General features: G+C 40.4%; 2 protein-coding genes across 3 annotated transcripts in view; one reads left to right on the forward strand and one right to left on the reverse strand.

The window, feature by feature from the left end:
* The window catches only part of CCDC85C (coiled-coil domain containing 85C), a 109486-nt gene extending 98206 nt beyond the window's left edge, over positions 1 to 11280 (forward strand). Inside the window, 3 exon segments of the mRNA XM_050337271.1 lie at positions 631 to 726; positions 5806 to 5904; positions 7503 to 11280. Coding sequence (XP_050193228.1) covers positions 631 to 726; positions 5806 to 5904; positions 7503 to 7592 — 285 coding nt within the window. The 3' untranslated portion in view covers positions 7593 to 11280.
* On the reverse strand, positions 8593 to 27808 carry CCNK (cyclin K). Of its 2 annotated transcripts, none has more exons than XM_050337269.1 (11): positions 25675 to 25941; positions 24585 to 24666; positions 23875 to 24006; positions 22949 to 23054; positions 22750 to 22807; positions 21368 to 21537; positions 19555 to 19841; positions 15517 to 15550; positions 14847 to 14921; positions 12060 to 12688; positions 8593 to 9197 (listed from the first exon to the last, which is right to left on the reverse strand). In XM_050337269.1, the coding sequence occupies exons 1-10, from the start codon at positions 25869 to 25871 to the stop codon at positions 12066 to 12068; spliced, it is 1764 nt and encodes a 587-aa protein (XP_050193226.1). In that variant the 5' UTR covers positions 25872 to 25941; the 3' UTR covers positions 8593 to 9197; positions 12060 to 12065. The 2 variants fall into 2 exon arrangements, with proteins under 2 accessions (XP_050193226.1, XP_050193225.1); XM_050337268.1 differs by lacking the exon at positions 8593 to 9197 and adding an exon at positions 27685 to 27808 and having other exon boundaries at positions 11364 to 12688.
* Positions 27809 to 27923: the final 115 nt, after the last annotated feature.

Here is a 27923-nt window from a genome sequence, read left to right on the forward strand (position 1 = left end):
TTACAAGGCTGGTTGGACAGCAGAAATCTTTAGTAAAATGTAATTTCGGCATCTTTCCCAATGGGACCCTTCATGCAGGAGGACTGGCCAGCATTTTGGAAACAAACCCAGCCAACATTAGGTTTGGACATCTGCTTGTTTTAAGGTTGCTTTCACAATTTTCTCTGTAGCTGAAGATTGGTACTTGATGTCCATGTGAAAACGTTGCCAGAGAAGCAATGAAGTTATGCCAACTGTTTCTTTCATAAATGCAGCTTCTTAGAAATGACCATTTTATGCTGGAAAATCATCTTGTTTGCATTGCTCCCTTGTCTAGAAGGATGAGTAGTGTTTGATCTTGTCCTTGTACAAAGTTATCCTAAGGGAGAAAAAAAACATTTTCTTGAATCAATTCAGCTTTAAACCAGGGTGATCTCCTGCCTGAATACATCTAGACTGAGTGATGGTACACTTAAATGGCATTAAATCAAATGACTTGTGAGGAAGGGGTAGTGGTGTCTTTTGTCTTTGCAGGTGGCTGAAAGGGATTGAATTTGAGACAAGCCAGTGCTCAAATTTTTGGGGTATTTTCTTCCTCCTCACTTAAATCACCCAAAGGGAATTAAAGCATATCTTCTCTTATTTCAACAGGGACCGGGTCGCATGACATCTGATCTTGCATCTTCTCCTGCAGCAGGGTATGTCCCTGTTGGTCAGAAGCCAGAGGCTGTGGTGCATGCTATGAAGGTAAGGCTGTGCAGACCCCCACAGCCGGGCAGTGCAGTGCCAGCTGGTGCAACAAGCTGAGTGGCAGAACTGGGCATGTGCTCTTCTTGTGGAAACAACTGAAAATAGAAAGTTAATACTCAGGCAAATTATTGGTAACCAGCACCTGGATCATGATGAATAATCATTGCTTCAAATAGTTGCAGAGCTAAGCAACATTATGCACAGCTATTTTTTGGAGGTGGGAAACCTGCAACTAAAGCTTCTGATGCTGAAGGTGTTGGTTATCCTTTTTGTTCATCAGTCCTGCATAAACTGAGTTTCTGAGGCGACAGTGGTGAACAAAATGCTGATGCCTGATGCCTTGCACAGCGTTGCAAACTCATGTGATACCTTTGTTTTTCTGACACTTTGTACTAATTTGTTTTTAATTACATTTAGTCATCCAAGCCCTGATGCAGTCCAGACTACTGCTGTGGGCTTTTTCTTCCCAAACTGTGGGGTTTGTACCTTTCTGTTCCTGCTCTTCATTGCATTTGGTGAGGTGGTGGTGAGGGATAGTATTAAGCAGAATTGATAATGTTTTTTAATTACAAGATCAAATACTTATAAATTGATTATGATCATATTCTGGGGAGAAATTAGATTCCTATTTGCTTTAGGAATTACAGGACTGAAATTATTAGTAAGGGCAAGAAACATAAATGGTTTTAAGATGCAGTTTGATAAGCTTATGGAAAGGATTGGAAATTAACAAGGAAATTCTTGGAAACTGAAAATTAAGTTTGGAAGGTCTGGTGCGATGACTCATATAAAGGAATTGAAATGAAGTTGGATGACTGGTTGTTTTCACATATTATTAATCTTTCTACTTCAGAGCTTTGTTGATTCCTAGAAAGGGCTGGATGAAATTCTCTGTCATTCCATAATTTGGCCGGTGGGGTACATTTGTCTGTCTTCAATACCCTGGAAAATGCCATGGCTTGAGTCAGGAAGCAGGTGAAATAGCAGTCACATCTCATGGGGCATAAATGATCTCACGTGATGTGTCCTGCTCACTTGCTTGAGGTTAAAAATATTCTCACAACTGAAGTGAGGAGGAAATTCTCCTGCAGGTCAGTGTGGAGGGATGAGAAGGTGGTTACTTTTTCATCCTATGGCCCATTTCCAAGGGTTATCTGGAAACTGAAAAGACTGAGGAAACTGGTCATGGTCTCAATCTCTCCTTCTCCCTTGTGGCACAGTGAAATGTTGGTCTCCAGCTGCAGATTGGTTTTATGGCCAGAGCATGCTGGAGCATATGGAGTGGGTCTTATTTGCACCCAGCAGAACTGGGCAGCTTTTCCAGTGCCAGCCCTGTCATGTGGGAAGCTGGATGCAGCATACTAGCTTAGACCCTCACCTCCTGTGATATGACCTTCCCTTGAGGAGGAGAAGAGAGCAGCCTCCAAATGAGACTTTGTGCTTTGGCTATACCACATCAGATATTAGAGAAAGCCCTTCTTGGTTGTGAAGGGAAGTCCTTATGGCTCTAGCAGGCTAGCTCCTTACTGTAAGGAGAGGCAAGGAGAGATGGAAGGGCCACGAAGATGATCAGAGGGATAAACCTCTTCTCCTATGAAAACAGGCTGAGGAAGCTTGGGTTATTCATCCTGGAGAAGAGAAGGCTCCAGGGAGACCTTATAGCACCTTCCAGTACCTGAAGGGGGCTTATAAAAAAAGAGGGAGAGGGACTTTTCCGTCAGATAATGACAGGACAAGGGGCAATGGTTTTAAACTGAAAGAGGGCAGGTTTAGATTAGATGTTGGGAAGAAATTCATTACTCACAGGGTGGTGAAGCACTGGAACAGGTTGTCCAGAGAAGTTGTGGATGCTTCATCCCTGGAAGTGTTCAAGGCCAGGCTGGATGGGAGACCCTGAGCAACCTGATCTAGTGAATGGCATCCATACCAAACCATTCTATTCTTTTGTGATTCTGTGAAGTTGGCTTCACTTGCCTTGTGGGATGCTTGCATGCAAGTCTGTCCAGAAGTGATGTGGCCACCAGGACGCGGCTCTGAGCCCACACAAAGGTCACTGAGGGACTGTGCACTCCACATGGATCTGCAGGGCTTCTGGATTGCCTCTGTCTGCACCCACCTATGTGATGTCCCCTAGGCTTTTTCCTTGGGGTTTTCTGGCAGCTGAATGCTATCTATGTGGCTGAAGCATTGCCTGCAATCTAGCATAAGTTCTTCCTTGAACATGTTTAAGGTCTTCTTTATTTTTGCTTCTGAAATAGTTTTGTTTGTTTGCATCTACTAAATAAGGAGCAAGATGACAGGTTGGCACTTCTAACAGCTGTTTTTGCTAACAAGAATAAAAGGTACATATGCTACAGCTCAGTATCTCACTGAACATCAAAGCACTTTTCTTAGGAACTGAGCAAACCTGCTAAAGACATGGGGAAGTGAGGAGGAGACAAACGTAAGAGAACGACATTTAGCCTATAACCCATCTGCCCCCACAGCAGCAGCCTGGACCTCTTCCATGCTCACAGAGCCATTAAGCAGGTGATCATCGCTCCCACTAATCGGGGGTAAGGTAGGATATAGACTTCCAAAACTAGGAAGGCTAATCCTAGCAGGTCATATGGACTGTTCCACTGTTGAAGTAGGATGCTGTGTTTCCCGGTGCTTTGTTCAGTTAACTTATGAATCAACAAAGTCAGCTGAGGTTTGCGCCTTTTGGAAAGCATTCCTCAATCCAAGAGTGCCTTTTGTTGCAGAAATGAGTACCTTAAGTTTCAGCTCCTCTTCCAATGTGCTGCGACGGTCATTCGGACTCTTTGGTGGTGTTTTTTTGATTGTTGGTTTGTTTTTAAAATATGTTTATATTTTGGCCATGTGGGGCCAGTACAGAGTGGAAAAGTTAGAAAGGAGGTGGATGTGATGGACTGGGTGATTTTGAGGTGACGCTGCCTTGGTAACAGAGGTCAGTGCAGTCACAAAGAACACCTGAGGTGTTCTTTATTTTATATATTGGCAAGGAGAAAGCTAGAGGAACCAGCGTGCCCATTGAGAGCAAGGTGTGGGTTGTCTTCAGGAAGTTCCCTGGGTTGGGAAGCATCAAAAAAACACAGGAGGATGTACCCCAGTTTCTTAAAGCCACACTGAATGCACAGTCCTTGAACTTTAGCTGAGCCATAGACAGCTGATGTGAAGGTATGTCTGTAGTCCCCAGTGGTGTAACTGGAGGAACATTAACCTGGTCCTTTTAAGCAGCCCAAGAGGCGCCTAGCAGGATCTAAGAATGGCTGGGGCTAGGTCAGCACTAAGGAAAGGCCTTCCTGTCTTCCTTCAGGAGGTGATTTCAGTCTTCAGAGTGCATTTTCTTCCAACATGCCTTTCCAGGGTAGGCTGCTGAATTTTATCACCCTGAATCCCCTTTTCCAGTACCCAAGATACTAACACATCTTTACAGAGTGCCTACCCAGACATGGGGTGGGCCTGGGAAGCAGGATGGTTTCCAGAGTAAATGAGATTCAGAAATTAAATACAAACATAACTTCCATCTGACCAACTTTCAGCTCCAGCTCTGTCTGGTTAACACTATTAAAAGACATTTCCACTGAAAGAAATATCCTGTGCCACCTTTTCACACCTCCTGGACTAAAGAGTTTGACTTTAGTTGAAGCACAAGTTGTAGAAAACCCATTTATTTTAGTCCACTGAGACTCCTGTGCCTGTAAGATGGATGGCTGTGTGAAGCAGAGGCTGGAGCTGATGTGATCTTTAACTAACCTAGACATGGCTGTCCTTGACGCTTGCCCTGTGGGCACAGCCGGTGCTGAGCTGCCAGCCAGGCAGCCCTGGAGCTCCATGCCAGGATGTGATTCTGCAGGCTGCTGGCTTTGCAGCCAGCACTGGAAGCACACAGACTCCAGACAAGCAAGTTCAATGTGTGAGTCCAGCTGGATCAATAATTAATTCCCTCCTCTTTAGCAAAAAATAGATGCTCCCTTTGTCAGCACGAACATGCTTTTTGCATCCCTCTTGCCCTTCCTCTCCTCTTGGAAAGGATGTGGATAATTCTTATATGTGCAAAGATTGGTCCCAAGTAGGTTAAGGGCCCTAGGAGAATGACCTATTTTTGTCTGTAGCACAGTTCCAGTACAGCAGGATTGCTGTGCTGAAGCAGACCAGGGGATAATCTACCCTGCTATCCCATTTAATGGAGAAGCCCTTGCTGTACACCTCAGCAAAGGGTGAAACCACCCTAGCACTGCAGCTAGCTCTGTACTTCCCTAGGAGGTATAGGAATATTTATGCATACAACTACACCTGTCGTACCTGTTTCCATCCCCTTCACAGCCTGGCTGCAACCAGTTCAAAGAAGGAGTGGGAAAGAGCTGTGAATCACATAGGCATCTCTGGGTCCCAGGGTTCTATGATAACAGCCCAATTCTTGCTGTCACTGTGGGCCTTCTGGGGGTTTCCTTGAGAAACTGAGTTAAAAACAGTTTTTAGCCAAAAGGTGAGTGAAATTGGCCATGTCTGTTTAAGATCTGCAAATTCATGGCTGATTGGAGACCACACATTTCAGCTGCAGTGGTCTTTTCAGTGGTACAAACCTCTGTTCCCTTCATTCCCTGAAAGCCAAAACACTGTTAGGTCTAAAGGCTGCTGGCCTGGGCTGACTGCAGTTGCCCCATGACTTGGATTAGGAGGAGGGAGTGGAGTAGCCCTACTCCTGTGAAAGACAGGGAAGGAGGGAGCACAAACTGCTGGGGGCTGCCTTGTTGGGAGGCTGCCTGGAAGGTGGGGCTACCACCAGCCTTCCTGGAAGAGATGTGCTTGTGGACACAGGCAACTTGCTGCCAATTGTCACATGGTCCCCCAGGACTGTGGCAGGAACCACAACATGCAGGTGGTGGGACAAAGGCAGGACATCACAGGGGAACAGGGAGGATGGAGGTACCAAGCTTGGTGTCATGCTCGTCTTTGTTCTTCTTGAGGCTTTGTGAATCCTGACAGTTTAAATACTTGTTAGTGATGTTCTCAGGGACACAGATGATCATTTGAGGATTCTAATGCTTTTTTAATATTGTTTTTTTGTAGGTCCTTGAGGTCCATGAAAATCTGGACAGGCAAATGCAAGACAACTATGAAGAAGACCTAAGTGAAAAGGAGAAGGCGATTGTTCGTGAAATGTGCAATGTAATAACTCCTCTCAGCAACTCTTGGGGTTCCTTTTGGGCTCATTTGTTAGAAGTATGGAGGAGCAGGGTTATGCTGGGTGTAAGCCTTGTGAGGCCCACAGGCACAAGGGAAGAGTGGAGGGAGGCTCTGCCAACCACTGTTTTGGGTGTCAGTAACATGAGTGCCTCATTCACTGCACAGAGCAGCCTTTGCTCAGCAGACAGTTCCCACTTTGCTGCCTTCAAGGCTGTGGAGTAGCTAGTGTAGCTGACCAAGAGATGTGCAAGGGGCTCTCCCTGGCTTAGGAGAATCCTGTTAGCAGTTGTCTCCACCTGTGCCCTTAGTGATGTGGTTTGGGCCGAGCAGAAATTGATTGCCATCTTTAAAGCTGCACAGCTTGAATGGGTTTGAGCCTAAACCATAAGATAACATCAGAGGGAGAATTTTCTTGTTTGAAGCAGTTTATGCCTTATGATATGTGGGGTGCTATTAGCACTGCCAGTGTTTGGGGCAACCACACTGTTAACTGAGCTGGCCACATCCTGTATGGTGAGCATTTGTACCAAACCACTGCTCTGCGGTGTCTGCTGTCGTGGCATTGCCTCCAGCCTCAAAGCACCTTGGCCACGCTCTGGCTTTGAACAAAGAGTTTGGGATTTCTGCTAGAGCACAGCCTGAGCTGCACGGCACCTACAGCTGGGGATGTGCTGTTTGACCGCCCACAGCAGGGAGGATGATGCTTACGAGCCTTCTTTTTTTGAAGTCCACTTTGGAGGTCAGCCCAAGTGGCATCATTTAGTGCCTCCTGGCAGTTGAGAGCAGCCTCATGCTCTGTTTTAAATTCTGAAATGCACCTCAACCCTAAAAGGAGGGTGTGAAGAACACAAGTGCATCTTGCAGAGCTAAATCCTGCAAGCATCCTTGGCAAGGGCTGAGGTGCTTCACTTTGGTTGCTGGATCCCTATAAGCAAAGCCAAGACCAGAATAAATGAGGGCCTGCTTGTTAGGATATTGATGCCACAGTCCCTTATAGCTATGCTAGGAGAAAGGTAAAATACCATAACTTCATCCTCCCAAATTGACTCATTTCTATTTGTCTCTCATCAGCTGTTTTTTCTTTAAATATTCATTTTATGTAGATTCAAGGCAGTGTTTGCAGTTTGTTTTTTTTTTAAATAGTCTCCCTTACCCCAGTGGCCCTAGAGGGATAAAATGTATGTTTTTAGAAAGTCATGTGTATATAATTTTAATCATTATCTTTTTCATTATCTTTTCTGTTCACGGTAGCATCTTTTCTGTGAGCATGGCAGGGTTGACCTACCATTGAACTTAACTTCTGAATCTAGTGTATTTGTTTTATACTATTACCCCAGGCAAAAACGGTTCTAATTTCAAGAGGGACTAATTAGAAAAATGCATCAAATGGTTTTTTTCGTTGGAAACTGGTGCACAGATGCCATCCAGTGTCCCTGCTGAGAATTGCAGCCCAGCTCCAGGAAAGGGCTGGTTTTGGCTTCAACTGCAATTAAAAAAATACTGCAATTCCTCAGAGGCTTTGTTATTTGGGTTTTTTAATTCCTGTCTTCTTTCCCCCATGACTTTATTTTTTCTTACAGGTTGTCTGGCGAAAGCTGGGTGATGCTGCGAGCTCCAAACCCTCCATCAGGCAACATCTGTCAGGAAACCAGTTCAAGGGTCCCTTGTAGGAACACCATCCTGGTGACTGGAAGTGATGGATTCTGTGAAGACTAAAGAGGCAGAGCTCAGTGTTTCTGGCTGCCTGTTCTTTGGGATTTGGGGTTGAGTTTTTTTTCAGGGTTTCCTTTTCTTTTTTTTTTTTTTTTCTCCCAGCTTTTTTTTTGTAACAATAGTGTAAATATGGCAGCTAAAGGCCTGATTTCCAGGCTGTGGTGCTCTGGAACTACTGTTCAATGGGTAACCATCCAATAATGCCAGACTTGCATCATTTGTATTGTAGTCCAAACCTGCTTTGTTGTAATGGTCTGTTTGTAGAATTAACTAACCCCAGAGAATTTTTAAGAGGAACAAGAAGAACCCTTAACCTGCGGAGAAGTCACCGTTTGTACTGCTCCTGTCCACCCACTTGTCAGTGATTCATAGCTGGGTTAGTGGCTCCAGGCAGCACCTTCCAAGGAAAATGCAAGTCAAATTCATTGGCTGACTGCCTGCCAAGTTCGTGAGCTGCTAACACTTATTTTGGAGGTCCTTATTTTGAAGAATGACATGCAACTGTTTTTACAAGGCTCTGTGTAAAACGTTTGAGTGGCAAGCTAAAAACACTTGTACCACCATACTTTGTATGGTGGTGCTCATCACACAAGAGTACAGAAAGGCTTGAGACTCCGTATCAGCTGTTAATGAACTATTTTTCATGAACAAATGACACGAGATTTCTGCAGTCGTTATGTGAATGAAGTCACTTAGCCACACACCAGTATTCCCTACAAATATGGCAACACTTTTCCTGTAAAGCTTTCACTACAAAGTAATTCAGCAGAAACTGCCATCCTAGCAGTGCTTATGGCTTTCACAGGATCTTCAAGAGCAGCTCATCTTTCACATCAGGAAGATTTGGGTGGGTTTTTTTAATGTTCTTGCTGGATCTCTCACCTATACTGGTTCCTGTGTAAGGTAACCAAACAACAACCTTGCAGAGCTGAATAAAAACTCCATAAACACGGGCTGTCAGGTGAGACTGCTTCCTGCCATTCAAGCTTTATTTTTATTAACGAACCAAAACAAATGAGTTTTTCCTTCTTCAAATGGTTGTATATAAAACAATGGGACTTATATTTTGCTATTGTGGAGTAGCTGCCTGTGTAGTTGTAAGAATTTGACTCCCTCCTTTTCCAAGTTGTCACAGCAGCTGTCCCTGTATTTCATTAGATGTCCTTTCCCAATAGTCCAAGGAAGCGGGGCTTCGTTATTAGTACTCATTTCTGTAACATAATTTTAAAGACAGGCATGTGAAAAGATCAAAGCCTCCTCTTCAAAAGTTGCATTGATTTTAGTGATTATTTTGAAGATGTAATGACCTCAAACACCATTTCTTTCCCTTTATTCTCTGTAAGAATCAGTCACAGCTACAGACAGTTGAATTAGCTGGACAGGTTCTTCCTCTTAAATTAATTTGTTCTACCAGTTGAGTTCTTGACTTGTGGTATTGTATAACAAGGAGCACCGATACAATACCAAGGAGCCCATGCTGCAGCTTATGAAAGGTAATTGGTCCCATGGTGTACAATAAACTAGCTGCCTGGGTGAAGAATTTGCAGTGTCAGAGCCGAAACCTGTAACCAGTAGAAAAAACAGAGAAGGAATACAACCGAAATACACAGTAACCCATAAGAGTAAGAACCACTTCATTATTCATTGCAGAAATAAAAATGTGACAGTTGAGTAGGTTATTTAAAAACAACCAACCAAGAACCACCCCCAAAACACAAGCACATATTCTCACTCACACACCCACCAGTAGGTTAGTTCTTACTATTGCTCAGTCAGTGAACACTGAGCTAGCTAGCTCTCAGTCTAATAGTATTTACATCCCATGGAGTCTGGAAAAATCCATTCTAGAGTCTGACTGTCTCCTTAAGGCACAGCAACTTTAGAGGATTCTGGATTTCCTCCTCTTCACTTTTTGTTTTGACCTCCAGTTTCTAGTCACCTTTGATGATTGCTTGTCTTCCTGCTGTACAATGTGTACCTTGAGATTTCCATACCAGAAAAGGTGATGCAAAACAGAGGCATCATTTTTCCTTAACATCTAATGTCAAACAGAGGGTTACTTTAATCTATCTGCTTGAAAGCCCATTTTTATTTTTGTGGCATCTAATCACTGGATTAAGCAGAGAATTTAAGTATATTTGGAACAAGGTTAATTTATGTCAGTGAGTTTTAACTAAAGCAACACAAATGTTGCCAAGCACTTGAAGAGAGTTAACTGTATTGATGACATGCTTGCTATTTAAGGGGTATGTTAGGCTAGAAGGTCCTCTCAACAAGAGCTACATTAATCAGATTACTGGTCTCACCAGCTATGTAATTCCCATTCAAATATTTCCTTCTATCAAATTTCTCTCAAAGTCTATTCAAAGACTTCAAGCAAAGCTTGTTTTGTTCTACCTGCAGATCTCACCTACAAGAGAAACAGTGCTGCAATTGAGGTCAATTCTGTAATCCTGAAGAGCCAGTTTGCAGGGTAGCCAGCAGTTCAGCTGAACAACCTTTATACACTTAGGGTACTGCCCACGGACTTTCTAAGATTCTATTTGGCAGCATCATCTTCAGTGTAAGATGTGCATAATTGAATTTACAGAAGAACACAACAGTGCTGTACCTTGGGGTGTTACTGTTCGGAGGTTTTTAGGCTTGCTACTCATCATACTTAGCTCCATTTGAGCTATAAAGTGTCTTCCTGGGGTAAAATGATGCTCAATGACTTTACGGGATGACTTGGGTGCTGAATTTTCAGCTGTCTAAAAAGGTATTTTATATGCATATTTAAATTCACTAATCTATGTGCTAAGTCTCCAGTGAAAACTACCTGAGGAGCTTTGTACATTAAGTTGGAGGGAAGCATCCCTTGAAATGGTGGCCATTAAATTGATATATCTGGCGCAACAGCCCAAGATAATTTCCTCAAGATTGAAGCCCTGGGTTCTGCAATCCTCTGGCAAAGAAAGCATCCACTGTTTACAAAAGGACTTTGCTTGCTTAAAGAAAGTAAAATCACATCCTTGAATTTTGTTGGAGTGACTGAAGTAAGCGGCATTTCCCTGACAGTTCCTGAAATGCTGCAGTGTAACCAGCTTCAGTTGGCTCTTTGCACCTTGATAAGACTGCCGAGCACAACCTTGTTTGAGAATGGCACATTTTTATCCAAATATTAGATATTAAATCAGTGTTAAAGTGACCTTTTATCTTTCTAGAAACTGTGGGGGAAGAGTACTACTGATCTTTTTTCAAAGTGCATGACTGTAAAGTGATAAAATTGTATATTTTTCATAATGTGGGGAAAGTCTATTTGTGCTGCTTTAGAAATCAGTTTAAAGTTTGATTTCTGTTAAACCTGTGATCTTACAGCCCTGCTATATTTTCTGTATATGAATTACAAAGAACTGGAAAAGTTAGCACCTGCTGTTGTGTATATAGCAAAATTCTTTAGACCTTAGCACGCGTTTTTACCTATTATTGAACCACTCTGGCTTTTTTGGGGAGGGAAAGTAATAGTACAGATTTTTTTGATAATGTGTGTAAAACATTCATTTGAAATATTTTAGTAAAAATGAAGTAAGAGATTGATTGTGATAGTGTATACTTCTAGCTGAATAAAATAAAATACATTCTTTTTAAATAAACTGATGAATAAGACTTGGGAGACCACTGCTGAAATATCTTGCAGGAAGTACCATAGTTGTGAATTCTGAACTAATATGAAAAATCTGGAAATCCACTAAATTCAGAACCAATTTTATTTGGGTAGAGTGAACAAAGTAGTCCCATTTATAACTATGATGAACATCACAGTAGGCTGTTACATTCAGACTTTCACACTTAGAAAATATATATATTATGTACAGGAATTTGCAAATAGGTGTAAACATACAATATTTTAAGATACCAGTACATTCCAAACCAAAACTATCAGCAAGGCAAACACCTCAAAATTATTCCAGTCAGCTAGCATTCAGAATCTCCCTTAAATAAAGCAGCTTTCATGCTTGACATCGTGTTGTTTTAATTATTACTAAAAATGAAGTTTCTTGTTACAGATCACATATCATGGTATCTGGCTATTTTGATACTCAAAAATAGGCACTGATTTCTAGAAGGAAATTTTCTTCTTACTGATATAATTGAGCCAATATGGCTGGTTTTGCTAGTACAAAGTAATCCAGTGCTGGAATAAGTCAAGACAATTTAAACTTAAGTCAAATGTATAAAGTTAGAATAGATACTGCAAAGCTGATTAAAATCTAGAAGCCTATATAACTCACCATAAACAATACTGCAAACAGATCAGCTAAATTTTCATTTACTCTCATTTCTTCATCTAAATTATACAGATTACCCTCCTCTTCATCTTTACAATGTAGGTTTTGGCTAGCTACTCCTGCCTAGTCAACATAAAGGTATTTCGTGCAAATTACCTCATGCTATCTCATCCATGTAGCACGTCCCAGTCCTGCTACAGGTGGCATACCAGGTGGTGGAATTGGAGGTGGGACAGGTGGCTGTCCACCTGGGGGAACAGTAGGCGGGGGGTAACTAGCTGGTGGCATTCCCAGCCCTGGAGGTGGATGAGGTGGTACTGCATGAGTTGGAGGCAGTCTTGGAGGTGGGAAATTAGGATTGTATGTAGGTGGAGGAGGATATCCAGGAGTAGGAGGTGGAATATTGGGTGGGGGGAAAGAAGCAGGGGGTGGAGGTGGAACTGGTGGTGGAGGGTTGGGAGGATAGACATGAGGATGATATGGTAGATGAGCTGGTGGTCCATAGGCCGGTGGTAAAGCTCCGTATGTTGGTCCTTCTGTTTTCATCATTGACTGAAGACTTTGATAACCCTCCCCTGACATGTAAGAATTTGTAGTAGACATCCCTGTAATATAACTGGTGGGGGGTGGGGGCGGGGGACGATGTGGCAGAGGTGGAGGTTGATGTACTGGGGCAGGATGAGCAGGGGGAGGAATCTGGACCTTTGGCATATCTACTGAGTCCACAGTAGTAGATTGCTCTGGTTCTCCCATTGAAACTGCAGTTGTCAAAGGAGGCTTGCGCTCTGGAAAAGAAAATTTCATTTATTTTTTTGAAGGATAGTCGCAATAACAGCTTCTGAATACTTTGTATTTTCCTTCCAGTTAACATAGCAAAAGAGAACTCAATTCTTTATGTCTCTGAATGCCACACGGTATCCAGTCAGACTTTCTTAGGTCACTGAAAACCAACTAAGCTGCCCAACAAAGCTTCAAGGTCAGCTTTTCCCATTCTAATAGTTAAATTCAGTTTCCATTCTTCTTCTTATTTTTTTGTAATTTAAATATTGTTGTACAATTAGCAGAATTAGCAGACTGGATGGACAGAATCACAACTAGTGAATTTAAAAAGTCATGGGATCCAAGGTACCAAAACTCTTTTGGTCAGTGCTTCCATCTTCTTTAGTCCAGACCTCCTTTCTACCCCTGTGATAGTCCAGGAGGTGTCCTGGGATTACCCTCTGCACTTCACCTGCCTCCCGTATTGGGAAATACTATTTGAGAACACAGACCAAAGTCTCAAGTCTTTAACACTCAGTTCTAAACCTGTTTACCAAAAGAAAGGAAAAAAGAAAACTAGAGGGTAAGAAGGACATAAAATCTTATCAGCTTTGTTCCTCTGATTAGTTTCAGGGAACTCAGCACCTGACACTCTGGACAAGTTCATAGAAAGGTCAGCATTTTACAGAATTAATTTACTTGGCCACTTCTGGAAAGGACATGTTTTAAGCTGTCTTCTCTTTACATAAGAATCTTTTCCCCTCCTAATGCAGACCCTATAAAGTAAATAATACCTCTAGGATGACTGACCTAATAGCAACCTCTCTGTATGGTCAGAGTCAGTATTAAAATGGCCAACAAAACATCCATCTTGCTCATACATAAGCATCTAAAACATTGTTCAATAAGAGAAGTTATTTAGAAGCAGATATAGGGCAGTCGTTTCCAGTGGCATACTAAACTGTCACTGTGAAACAAAATTTGAGATAAAGCCACCTCCTAGTACTTCTGTTCATTTTGTCAATATGCATTCTTGGCTTTCACCTGATTTTTCCACAGAGTTGCTCATTAAAGACTATTCTGAAAATGTTTCAATGCTTATACAATTATATACTTGTAGAAACAAATTCAAAGAGAAAAATTTTAGGTAACAAGGGAAATAAATCCATTACCTGCTTAAATAGGTTTTACCTTATCTAAGCAGTCATAATTTTAACAGCAAAATCGTCCCCTAGGATAGACATAAATCAAACCATGCAAGGTGGGTATGCTGGCTGTGCTACCTATGATTTCAATGGCTTCTAGCTCTTAAATTACAGCAGGCAGTAATTTCCCCATTTGCTTATTTTCAGAACCATTCTGGATGCAAGATGTGCATTCAAGATTAAACAACTGAAGGAATAAAGAACATGATATTTAGAAAAAAACCCTTCATTCTTCATTAGATTTTAACAACTGGGAAAAATAGTCCTACTATATTTCAGAGCTCTCCTTTTCTCTCTTGTACTTCCCTGTTCAGAGCTGTCATCTTACAGTTACATTATGGACTGTGGTCTGTAAAATATTTATGTCATATTTCAGGGTCACTGGAAGGACAGCTAATGCATCAAGGCGCTGGAAGCACATTTTTACAACAGTACAGTTTATTTTGCAAACATAAGGCATGTGTGCAGTGTTAATGTTCTCTGGCAGATAAAAGTCCTCTTCTGATGTGCAGCAAAGAACATATCCCTTGTATTTTTTAGAAGTGACACACCTTGCAGAACTCCTGTACTACAGATGTATAGGAATACAGATGCACAGAGGACTTCTATAGGACAGCTCGAAGCCCATTTGGTAATCTAATATGGCATCTGCCTTCCTTTTGAGATTACAAGTCTCTTTTTGCCTGCTATTGACAATTAGTTTTAGTCTTCTAGGTACTTAAAGAGTTGCAGCTTTGTTTTGCCCTTGTCCACCCAGTATAATAGTCTTGTTTCCACCATAAGATTTTTACTTCTGTCTGGAAAAGCCTGTGCTAGTAACATGAAATTCCCTCTAGAGCTTGTTGAATTTATAATATAACTTGCCAAGCTGACTAATCAAGGCAACAATCCCCTGCCCCCACACTGTTACCTACCATGACCCGAATGAAAAGCAACACAATTAGCAGGAGTAAACATGTTTAAGAAAATAAAAGCTTACCTGGAGGGGGATGTGCAGGAGGTATTGGTGGATGTGAAGTTTCAATTTTAGGAATTTTAGATGGTGGCGGTGGTTCTAAAAAACATTTGTCAGTTCCTAATTGGTTATTGCTCTGCAATATTTTCCAAATTTCAACTCTGGTCTCATACTAATGATTATCACATCATATTACACTATACAAAAGTACAGTGGAAACCCTATATAGTAGGTATGTTTAATAAAGAAAACTAAAATCAACATATTTGTATAAATAACGTGGTATCAAGTATCACATACAAGTCTTCCAAAAGAACCCAGGCCCACCACTTCAAACAACTTTAACTAGAGACAAACTACCCAATAACAGAATGTAACTGAAGACAAGCAAGTACATGTTTTCTAGCCCAAAACGTTTAACTTGTAACTAGTTGAAACAGACGTCAGAAGAAGTTGACTGAATTAAGACTGTATTAAGAGACCCTTGGGGCACAGTTATACTCAATTTTTTCATGTTCTGCAGCTAGGAACTTCTAAAAAATATATTTAAAGTATATATTTAAAGATTCATTATCAGGATCAAAATAGTTTAGAATTGCCAAGCCTGTAAGCAAACAAAGTGCATGTCAGCAAATGACTTATTCTGGTTTAAACAGCAAAATGGAAGCAATATGAATAGAATACTAATATTTACCTGCTGCCTTTGTTTCTTCTTTTGGAGATACAGCCTGTTTGGGGGAGGGGAAAAAAAAAGGTTAAAATAGGACCATTACAATCAGTCTCTTCTCCCAGGTAAAAAAGCAAGAGAAAACAGACTCAAGTTGTGCCAAGAATGGTTTAGATTGGATATTAGGCAAAATTTCATCACGGAAAGGGTGGTCAGGTATTGTGGTTGAGTCACCATCCCTGAAGGTACTAAAGACATACAGATGTGACACTTGGGGAAATAGTTTGTTGGTGGACTTGACACTGCAGCATTAACAGTTAGAGTCAATGATCTTAAAGCTCTTTTCCAACCTAAATGATTCTATGGTGTCTTTAGACAGATGCAAGACAAACACCGAACAAAGTCAAATCACACTGGCAAAGCCCAGCTTAACTGGCAAAATGAAAAGACTGGAAAAATAGCAGGTATTTTAGAGACAGCATTTTCTGCTGTTCTCACCATGGAGTATTGCATCTCATTTAATGTACTTATCATCCACTGCACATCCGCCATGGTCCAGTACACTGCTCACTGAGCTGAAAACACAGAGACCTGGCCTGTATTCCCGGTTCTGCTTTGACCTGTCACTCAACCTTTGCCAAAATCACTTCAGGCCTTTATGCTTTATTTACCAGGACAGGGGGGCAGTGAAAGTGTTGCACAGCTTAGAACATCTCAGAAGCCTTCAGATGGAAAGCGTTGTATAAAAGCCAAATGTTACGCCAGCAAAAAAAATGTATGCACTCTGAGCAAAACCCTCAAAATCTCACATCATCCTTCCAATCACAAGTTTTTGATTGGGTTTTTTCTTGTTTGTTTGGTTGTTGGTGTATTGCAGTTTTTTAAAAGAATCTCAGATAATGGAGTAAGAAAAATCTTTACAGATTACACAGTCCCACTGAGATGACAACTTAATGGTCTCAGAGAAAAGTAGAAAACCAAAATTTTAAGTACAGATGTATTTAAAATTAATGATAAAGGTCAGAGGGGAATGGTACACAGCTTCTTTGCCTTTTAAATGAAAAGGTTTTTTTAAGGGACTATTTACCTCTGTTAGCTTTACCTTCATGAACTGTTGCTCTATTCCTTTCACTTTCCACAGCAAGAACGGACATACATTTCAATCCAACTTGAACAACAAATTTTCCTTAATTCTGATAGGTATTCTCAAAATATTTGCTGTCCAATTTTTGCCTGCTTGAGGCAACCTCTTTTTTATATTCCTTTGAAAGTCATTTCAATTTTTCAGACACCTTCCAGCTGCTTTCCTACTTTTTAAGGACAATAATATTTATCTTCTTATTTCAAATACACATACTTTTTTTCTTGGTGACTCTCACAAACTCACCTGCTGCCTTCATTTTGCTTGGGTGGTCTTTTCTTGACTTTCTAGCACTAAATTAATTCCTTGTCTGTAAAACTGCACACAAACATCAGCTCTTCCTGCACTTTCAAACAGAAGCAAATCTCCACTACTTATTGGACCTTTTCCAAAAATCACTCATTCTGTGAAATCAGTTGATCAGGTGACAAGCAATTAAATTACTGTGTATTTGCTAATATGGAACAATGTTCCAAAAATAACATCATTGAGGTACACCATTGGAATGGAACAAGCAACTGGAGCCAAATAACTCGTGTGACAGAAAAGCAAACATCAGTCTAAACTGTATTTATGCTAAAGAAAAAAAAAGAATCAAGCGGCAACAAGCCCAAAATTTATAAACATTTAAATCACTTCTCTAATAATGGCAGCTGCTAAAATAGAGATGAGCATTTATCTGGTCCTTCTACTGTATTGTAGTTTGTATTTGCCCAGCCAGAACATCCCAGGGTCATAATAAATAACAAAAATCAACCTTATTTATTAGCACTCTGAAGGGTATTTAATACTTTCAGTTCAATTCAAACCACAATGGAGCTGTTCTTTCATTGCTATTTCTAGTGCATTAAAATTGTTCCCAATTTCTAGTTTAATCCAACTAAATGAACTATTTACATCTAATGATTCACAGTATATTTTTAGTGAAATCAACTGAAAACTTGAGCACTCTTCACCACTAGAGATGCAGAGGATGTGCAGATGCTTTAGACATCTGGTGTGGGTCCGTAAGTCATGGGCCAATGCCTCAGCTGCTTGAAAGTATCTTGGCTCAGTAGAAGGTAACAGAGTTATAAGAGTTCATGTAAATTGAAAATCTGGCCTCCAGGAACAAAGTGTATTTCTGTTCTGCACAAACCAAAGATGTCATGCAAAGCCCTATTTATAGAAGGAGATTTTAAGTAAGGTTTGTGGTACATCTAACTGAAGAACATTTTAGAAGCACCAAGTAAATCCTTCAAACACCACACATCTTGTTCTCCCAGACTGCTTTCTGGAAAAAGAACAATTTCAGATCACTGCATCTGCTTTTCTCAAATTTAGGCTGTTTGTGCTGTATTCCTACAAAACTCCTGTTGACTCACCCTTTGCTTTTTATTTGTTTTGGATGACTACAGTGTACCAGGATTTAACTTTTTATCTCTGGTATTTACTTCCTTAATTATTAGGTGATAGGCCTCAAATTAATTTCAAGAAAAGGTATGTTTCTCTGATGGCTTGACCAGAGCTGATTGTTAAAGAACAACAGATACTATTCATGCAAAAGGCATTACTTTTTTCCATGAGGTAGTTCATTAGCACGTGGGATGGGGCAAAATCAGTAGTACTGTAAAGGCCTTTACATGAATGAACAAGCATTCATAACAACATCCAATGGATGCACATTGAAAAAACCAAACTGTTATTACTAGTTTCTGATGTGCCAAGAGAGTTCCCTGCCCTAGAGGTCCAACAACTCAAAACAGAATCTGTGCTGATGGCATTAAAGCATGAAAAGAAATACATAGTACCTATAAAGAGCTCTCACAATTTTCAAGCTAATTAACACGTTATCAGCCTTCTATCCTGCACAGTACTAAAGTTCAGTGAACAACTAAAAATTTCAGTGCAGGTGTTTTCCTGTAGTAGGCTATATTTTGCAATTACAAGACCAACATTTCACAGAGCTACATTTTTGCCTTTTTTTAGAAGCTGCTATCATGAAGATGCTGCGCTCTTCCAAATCCATTTCATTCGAGCATTTGCTGCTTCCTCACGATTTTTTGTTTTATTTGGTTTTTAGGTTGGTTTGATTTTTTTCCCCCCAATGTCTGTTCTCTAGTTTGGGCTTGCATTAATTACAAGTTAGAGTAAAAGCTGTAAAAGCTGTACAAAATTTACTTCCTAAATAGACTTGTTCCAAAGATTTTACTTCTGAAGGCACTCCTCTTGCTAAGTACATGCAAGAAGATTTGGGTAACACTTTCACTCTTTCTTTGGATAACTTTAAAGTGAAAAAAACTCAAACCCACAAAAAGTGTAGATTAAAGTCTGAAAGGTGAACTTGAACTTGACGACTGTGGAAGAGCTCTCAGAGTACTTGTGATACTATCCAACTGCTAATGTACGTTCTCATTTTCAATTATGAAGTGATAGTATGGACAAAGTGAGACTTTAATGTATGATGAATATTTAGGTTTCTACTGTTATTAGATTATTTTGAAAGACTGTTTTCATGAATTTTGAAATACTTTTATTTTAGAGGCCACTGTTCTCTTAAAATTTGCAATCAAAGAGTCAATTAGTGTCTTCATCATCATTATGCACATCTCTACATTCAGTAGTGGCACAAGACACCTTCCCTAAACCAAGCCTGCTTAACAGAGAAAAGAGGGAGTTTGATAGCACAGAACCACAAACACTGAGAACCTTTAATAGCTCATGTTGAGTTAAAAATTTTCTCCACTGGTTTTGCCTCAAGTGAAATAAGAATGTGATATGCCAAAACTGTGAAGACTGTTCTGCATTAACATACTTGCCATATAACCAATGAAAATCTACCATATAAAATCAATTACCAGGCTCATTCTTTAAGTGAACACAAGTCTGCTGTACACTGTGGCCTTTAAATCAAGTGGGTATCAGAAAGTTAAAGTTCAACTTACTGCTGGTCTTTTAGTCTGTCTAGGAGGACTTGACTGGGGAGAGGGCTTTTTAGACTGCTGTGCTTGTGTTTGCTGCTGCTGCTGCTGCTGTTGCTGTGCTGACTGTTGCGACTCTTTCTGCTGCTGAGTCTGTGATTGCTCTGAACTCTGGGACTGCTGGGACTGCTGTACTGTTGGTGCCTGGGGTGTAGATTGAAGGGATGGTGGCTGCTGCAACTGGTGAGGAGTATGATGAGGCATTTGCTGTTTTCCTTGTGAGTATAGATCCAGGATCTGATGACAGATATCTTAATAATAAAGAAAAAAGAAATCCAAAGTATTATACCATTTTAACGTACAAGTGTAAATTTAACACACAATTATCAACTATGCTTTTTACTGGACATCAGCCCTGGAAAAACTCATTGCAAATATTAGTCACTGTTACAATAAACACAGATTTGACTTTTTTAAAACAGACTAATTTTCAGTTTATACTTGCATTTCTGAGTTTCTTCTGCCTATGCTGACAATATGTAGATGTATATGCACACCTTCCAGAAAAGCATAGTGTCTTGGTATAAATACATTGTATATCATTATTGTGTGCCTGGAGAGCCAGGTAACCATGTTAACAATATTGTAATACAGCAAGAAAGGGAGTGAAAGAAGATTTTATGCTAAAAAATACAAATCTAGTTAGGCCAGTCAAAAAAGTTCCAGGACACTAAGTAAAGGACTAGTACCAAATATCTTGTTTCAACACGTTAGGAGCTAAAGGTCTGCAAGAAAACATGTAGGACCAACTGATAACCAGGTGCAAGAACAGCACTCAAGAAAAGAAAACCTTCCCAAAAAAGAGTCAAATGAGCTCTTTCCATAAGCATTCACTATTGCCATAACAGAAACCGCAGAAATTCTCATTCTACAACCTTCTTTGGCAAGGATTCAGAGGAGGATGCATCTAAGATAAACTGAAGGAATTTTGAAAAAAGCTGCAATAAAGCCAAGGCAAGTAACCATTTAAGAAATCAGAACTGTAAGGTATTCACCTGAGTTCTAAGAGCAACAAAGGCTAAAGCACCTGAACAGCAACACATAGTGTTCTAATTTGTTAGAACACAATGCCAGATTGTGACAACCACAAATTTTTAAAGAATATTTCTAAAGCAATTCATGGTACTAAAGCATGCTTAATCTGACACTTCTAAGTCCATAAAAACTTTAATGAAGACAAACGAGTCGCCACATGACCCAAATTTCCTAAACAGAGTCAAGAAAGGTCTTGCTTTGTTTTATGAACTTCCTGTCGTTCTCTCACTCAAGAGGACAAGTTTAAGATAGCTGTATTGATGAAAAAGATCCATAATTCATCCCCTATCTGAATTCATCCCCCATAATCTGTCCCTCAGTCATGGAATGCCACAAAAAAACCCCTAACCTAGTATAATTCAGCCAGAGGTCAATTATCAATGAGAAAATCACTGGAAACCAGGCTCCATTGGTTCCAGTGTTTGTTGAACCACATTTAAAATGGGGAGAAGGGAATCATTAAAAAATTGAAAACACACCAGAACAATTTATAAACTAACCAAGCTGTAAAGCAAATATTGACCAGAAGACTAATCATGGTGAGTAAATATGCTTCTAGATTAAGCCAGTCTAGTAACTTCAATTTAAAACCTGGTTAAGGCATAGCACATACTATCTGAGTTACACACTCAACACATAATTATTTAGACTAAAACCTAGATAAAAAGCAAGTTGCATTTACTTGTGACCTAAGTCACACAGTTAAATGAAATACTCTGTTTGTGGTAAATGGTTTTCATACCTTCCAAAACATCAACAGGAACATCTTGGACAAACTGCTCCCACCATCGTCTGTACATTGGTTTTGACGTCCATTCTTGTATTTCAAATTTACACAAACGTCCTGCTAAGTACATAACTGCAACAGCTATGATCTCAGGTTCCCACTGCAGCGACAGGGTAGTGCAGAGACTGGAATGTGAAATAAACCAAAACAAAAGACAACCCTGAAGATTACCCAAATGTCAAAGTACAAGACTTTAATGTACAACAGCTACAATTAACAGGGTATAAAATCCCCAACACACTTTTAACGTCTTGGGCATTGAGAACCTTATTAAAGAGAAGAGTTTACAAAACTAAACTCTTTCTGTGCTACTCCCATCATGAAACAAGTTAATTTTACACAGATAATATGAGGGAATATGCCTACAGAAGCAATACAATGCACAAGAACAAGTTCGGGGTTTAAAACCACAAAACATAACACTATATGGAAAAAGAGGGAAAAGGCAGCATTATATTCCAAGTATGGGCAGCTACAGTCTCACCTGTAGTGTTCATTAAATATAGTGTTCATGTTCATTCCTACACAACTGTGTGCTGTCACTGCATTGCAATGGCAAAAGAATGCTACCCACACTGGATTTTATTTTCACAATGTTTGTCAATAAAATGTAAACAAACACTAAAAAAACCAAACAAACCCACAGAACAGCCAACATGAACTTGTAAAACAACTTGTCAAGCGCAATGCAAATTTCAGATCAAGCTGTAAAGGTTATCTCTCGAATAGTTTTTGTTAAAGCTAAAGAGTGTTGAGTTGTTTTGGTTGGGTATTTTTCAATAGGACACATGAGAAGTGCTTCTATACAGACTCCTACTAATTGAACTGTAGTCCTTGTATTAAAAATTCATTATTCAAGAAATTGTAAATTAGTGCTAAGAACTGTATTCCTTACTGAATTTAATGGCTACTTCACTATTACCAAAACACCACATTAAAAATACATTGATCAACATGATGGAATTGAGAAATGACTTCTTTTTCTCAGAATGAGAAAGATATCAAAGACTGGGCAAGATGCCAGCTTCTATCCTGAAGATCTAGAATTTGCTTTGGCCCTTTCAAACATTCACTTTTTTTTTTTTTTTTAATGCAGCACTAAATCATTACCACAAAATTGCAGAAGACTTAATAGTCTACTTCTATACTCATTCCAGGTTCTGTGCTCAATGGAACTATCATGGTAATGATGGCAAGAAAATTGATGAACATGACCAAGAACACATATAACAAGCAGAAAACAAGTAAGAAACTTTTGCCAAAGAAATATCTAATCCCAGAACAAAGTTAGCAACAGTAACTATTTCACTTTCAAAAAGCTTCCTAGACTATCTTACCTGTCATTGACAAATGTCCATGCCATTTGAACCAGTTTTTGAATTTTATTTTTGTCTCCTGAAAAACAAGGAGAAAAAATTTAAGAAATAAAATCAAGAGGGAGAAATAGTTTGAAATAGAACATTCTTGCACTGTTAATGTACATTAAGTTCTGAAAATTAATAACAGTCATTACTTGCTCAGCCTGCAATATTTTACCTTTGAGTTGTTTGGCATACTTGAGAAGAAACTGGTATGGATGTTCCACTTGCAAATCAAACTTTATTGTTTGTAGTAAGATTCTTTCAAGGACCATCACTTCTTCCTAGAGAATGTTACAAGGTAACCACAATGTTATTCCTTCTTTTACCCATAGATATTTTACGCTAGTGTAGAGCATGACAACACAGCACCTCCAGACAACATTTGTCTGCTTTTGTTTTATTAGGGTTTGTCTCCAAGAACACAAATCTCTCCAATTTAAAATATTATTTTAAACCAAGATACCTTTTGTTCACATTTATTTGAGTGAGGACAGGGGATGTGGTTCTTAAAATTCCTTTTCCTCCACAGCAGAATAAACTGTATCAGACACAGCAGGGAAGTGCTGAATACACAAAATCTCAACAAAAATGTACGCTCTCATCACATTTCTCTCATGAGTTTCAGCAACTTCTGCTATCTACAATTAGGAAATTCTGAGACGCATAATTTTGCTAAGTCAATACTCTATACAGGAAACTTCTCAATGCTTCTAAAATCTAGTTCTCTTATTTAAGATTTGCTATTAATTGCTTCCTAAAATCACACTCAGATTGTTAAATATGAGTTATGTCTTGATGGCATTTCTTTCTCTGACCGAAATTACTCAGATTTCCTTTAATTTGAAAAGTAACATCAGAATTTACATTAAATAAAATGTAAACTTTTTATAAAAACAATTATTCCGGTAAGCTCCCAAAGCTACTTGTATTACTAAGAATTACTTTCATGGTTACCCATCACTTTACCCAGAAGAAACATAAATGCATGCTGAACATCTAATTTAATTTAGAACAACTGAAAATCAGCCAGTGCTCTAAAGAATGTATGACACTTTGATGGACTACAACAGGATGAAATCATTTCAACGTGAGTATTTTTACCTTTGGGTCATCTCCAAACTGCCCAAACTGTACATCATTTAGCAAGCTACGAGCTGTTTTAATTATATCTTTACACTTCTTAGGTGTTTCTTCAACCTTTCCTGCTAAGAAGAGACAGCAGGCTCCTGTCACCTAAAAAAGGAAAGTGCTTTCAAAAAGTTGTCTACACGTAGATATGCAATAGAGCGTAGCATTGTAAAAGCACTGTCAGTTTCCATTAACAGTTCCGCAGAAGTCTCCCAGGAAAGACTTAATGAGCATATTAATTTCTAATTTTAATAAAGCGGTAATTTAAGCTTTTACTTTCTCAAAGGAAAAATACAGATTTTGGAGGACTGTCCATTTAACACAATTTCATTTCAAGGTCAGAAACCCAAGGCACAATTTGTCCTGGTTCAGCATTGTCTGTCAAGCAGTTTTAAGATGGTATTACACTTCTTTTTTTCCTTTTATCCAATACAGAAGTGCCAGCACTATAGCTGTTACTTGTTTTCAAACAATAGTCTCATCAAGAGGTAACTGCAATGTCAATATGCTTCTAGGTGTAAACAGAAATGTGTAAACAAGCAAGAAATTGTATTTATATAAGCTGTAATGATTAAAAGACAAAATGCTTATTTCCCATCATTCAGAGGGGTGGACAGCAGTAGTACCCAAGTCCATCCCTAGTGCAATCAATGAATTAAATCATCAATATTCTAAATACTTACATATCTTGGAAACTGTTTAAAGGAATGAAACATATAAAACCGATGGAAATAAATTATTCCAGTTGCTAGAGTATCATAATGTCTGTGGTGCAGAATAAGGACTTTCAAACAGGGCACAAAACAAATTTAAAACCAAACATACATGAAGGATTCTGGTTTATCAAGTACCTCAAGTAATTGGCTGTTCAGTGACCAGTTAGAAAACACTGCAAGTAAAACAGGAGCTTTAGGAAAAAAAAAGCCACAAAACCCCTTGAAGCTGTGTTAAATACTGATTCAGCTCAGATGCAGTTGACACCTAATGCATGTACTGGAGGTCTGCACTCCCACAGAAGGACCCACACAAGGTCATCCTCATGTTACACCCTACCTGCTCCAGAGAAGGTCAAAACCAGCAGTAGGTACATGAAGGAACAGAACAATTTATCACTTCACATTAAAGTGCTGGTGTGGAGGAAAGCACTAACTATTCACAACTACAAATGCAAATAAAACCTTCTGTTTAGGGAGAGTAAAATTTAATCTTCACCACATCTTATTAAACAAAGAACTAAGGAGATTAAAAGAAGCATAAAAACATAGGAAGCAGAAAATTTAAGTGGCTGTCTCTGAGACAGTGGGACAGTTGGAAGGACTTACTGACACACACAAAGTTGTAAATCTCAAATCAACAGAACAAAAAACCAGCCACCATAAACCAAGAGTGGGTTGGCAGAGGTTGGAAGCCTGAGATGCACAATCCATAGAAAATGAGTGCAAAACTTCTCAAAATTTGAGAAGTTACATAGATTAATATAGTAAGACACTGAGTTTCAAAACTGATAAAAGTTATCCTTAATTGGCAAGTCTGTATCATCTTACTTCTCTGTTGCCAAAATGGTTCAGTTGTAACCTTGTTTATCCAAGGAACGGATAAAAATTGTGCAGCAAAACTTTCAATCCAAAGGCAAGTAAACACAAAAGTATTGTTGATAAATGATTAAAAAAATGGTTGAACAGCTAACTGAGCACATGACACTTCTTGTACATTTTATTCTGAAAACCCACCATTCATACAAACATTTCACACCAACATGAGTTTAAAGGATACAGCCCTAAACGTGTTCCCACATCGAATATGAATCTGGCCCCCTCCCTGCGGTATCGAGCCTCAGTAGCTGGATCAAGCCCTTCTAGCTGGGATGGAGTATGTGCCAAATCTTTCTTATCCCAGTACCAGCATGGCTTTGTATGGTCCAGGTTTGCCAAGTTTACAGAAGGGCTGGAATTTTCTTTATTCTCCTTCATTTATTAAAACAGAATTGTCCTTGCTTTTTAAGTTTTCAAAAAGGGAGTCTCCAGAGAGTCACTTCAGGACCTTTAAGAAAAGACAAAAGGATTTTGTTAAAAATGGAGAAAACTTCCCCCCCCCCAACCCCTTATTCAAAGAGGAGTGAAGACACGTTTATCCTTGTCCACTGGAAAGGACTTTTTTTGTGCTCAAAGACAATTAATAATTAACCTTGCCCTTATCCTCCCCATACACTGCGAACACAATCAAAGAAATAGCCATAGGTTATCCTTGCTATTCCCTATTTAATAAAGAAACTTCACGAATGCATAATAAGCAGTACCTGCTACTTCTAAGTAGAACAACTTCCACCTGCTTTGTCCATAAAAATAGAGAAAAAACAATTCAGTGATGGTAGCAGCAAGATTTGAATATCTGAGGGAAAATCTACTCACTATTGGTAACAGGAAACCCACTGGTGAGGTGAGTCTGAATGTCCATTTAGATACCTGCCTGCTCTCACGGATATCCCTGGTGCTAAGAGGAGCAACCACTGGGCAGAGAGCTTTGTAAAGTGATCTGTACAATGTTCCTTCAAAAACCAACAACTCGTGTGGGTCTGCAGGGTGAGGCAGCATCTAAAATCACCCCCAAAACAAGGCAGTTGATTACACTCCAAGTGTGCTACCCCCGCCTGTGCTTACCGGCCCTTTGTGTACAAACACTCGGACCACAAAGCTCTGCAGCAGCTTTCTGGTGTCTGAATTATGACCGATGTTCAGCCACGCCTCAATTTAAAGACAGAAGGAAGACGTGCTGCCTTTATCTCTTTCAGGCACTAAACTACTCTCACTGCAATTCCACAAACTACAGACACTATGCACAAATTACTGCAGTCACCTGCAAGAGTTTGCATAACAAATAGTGATTAACACATGATGCAATATATTCACTCTGTGCAGAACAGCCACAGAAAAACCCAAGCGTAAAACTCTTTAAAATCAAGCTGTTGCTCTTCCAGACGTTTCTTTTCTGAAAACGGAAGAGAGATCACGTGAACGGCCAAAAAAAAACCAAAAAAACCCGATGCCGACAATCAGCACCTCGCTCAACTTCGAAAAGTTTCTCTTTTCCAGAATAAAGGAACTTGGTTTTGCCCTACGGTGGTTCCGGAAAGACCTTCACAACGCGCGGTGTCGGTCACAGACCGATCAAAATTGCCACAAAAAAAAAAAAAAAAGAAGAAAAAAGAAAAAAAGAAATGGCTACTAAAAGCTGTTTCCAGAACCAACAAAAGTGCGCCGTGCCACGACCGCAAATTCCCATCGTATTTACTAGAAGAAGCGCTGTTTTTCACTACTGCTACGGTTCCTCTTCATTACGAGTTATTTCAGTTTCCAACATCCAAACAGCTTAAAGAGCAACTAATACTGAAAGAGCCCGAAGTGACGAGATCCCCTTCCATAAGCAGCGAGAGCATTTCCGATCACAGAATCGGGAAGGAATGAAAATCGTTACCCGCAAACATCCCAAACGAACCATCTCCAGGGTCCCAGCCCGGACCGCACCGCCCGCGGAGAACAACGAAAGCCTTTCCCTGCCTATTTACGCGCCCCATTAATCCGGAGGGGAGCTCCGGAGCGCGATCGCGGCTTTTTTTCCCACCTCACCCGGGACGACCCCGCCGACCGCGAGCGCGGCCCCGTCCCCGGCAGCGCCGCGTTCCGCTCAGCCCCTCCCAGACCCGCCCGCCCGCCGCGCACGGCGCCGCCGGTACCCGCGGAGGCCCCCGCTCCCCACGGCGGTGGTCCCCGCTCCCTCCGGCCGTACCCCGGCGGTGTGTCCCGGCCCGGGCGGGCCCGCGGGGAGCGGCGGGGGCGGCACCGGAGCGCGGCCTCTCAGCGGCGGCGCGGCCTCCGCGCCCTGCGCGCCGCCATCTTGGGAGCCAGCCTACGCTGCGCGCTGCGTCATCGCGCCGGAACGGGCGTCACGAGCGAGGACGGCGCCCCCCGCCCAATCCCGTCCCCACCAGAGACCGCCGAGCCCGGCCGGGCGCGCGACGCGCCGAC

Source organism: Myiozetetes cayanensis, unplaced genomic scaffold, assembly GCF_022539395.1.
Source record: "Myiozetetes cayanensis isolate MyiCay16 unplaced genomic scaffold, myiCay2020 scf6-25, whole genome shotgun sequence".
NCBI classification, from domain to species: domain Eukaryota; kingdom Metazoa; phylum Chordata; class Aves; order Passeriformes; family Tyrannidae; genus Myiozetetes; species Myiozetetes cayanensis.

Coding starts and splice junctions, on each gene's coding strand:
- CCNK (XM_050337269.1), bottom strand. CDS start 25,871: ATGAAGGAGAATAAAGAAAATTCCAGCCCTTCTGTAAACTTGGCAAAC. Junction 24,007..24,584: donor TTAAACAGTTTCCAAGATAT/GTAAGTATTTAG, acceptor TTCCTTTTTTAG/GTGACAGGAGCCTGCTGTCT. Junction 14,922..15,516: donor AGAAGAAACAAAGGCAGCAG/GTAAATATTAGT, acceptor AATGTTTTTTAG/AACCACCGCCACCATCTAAA.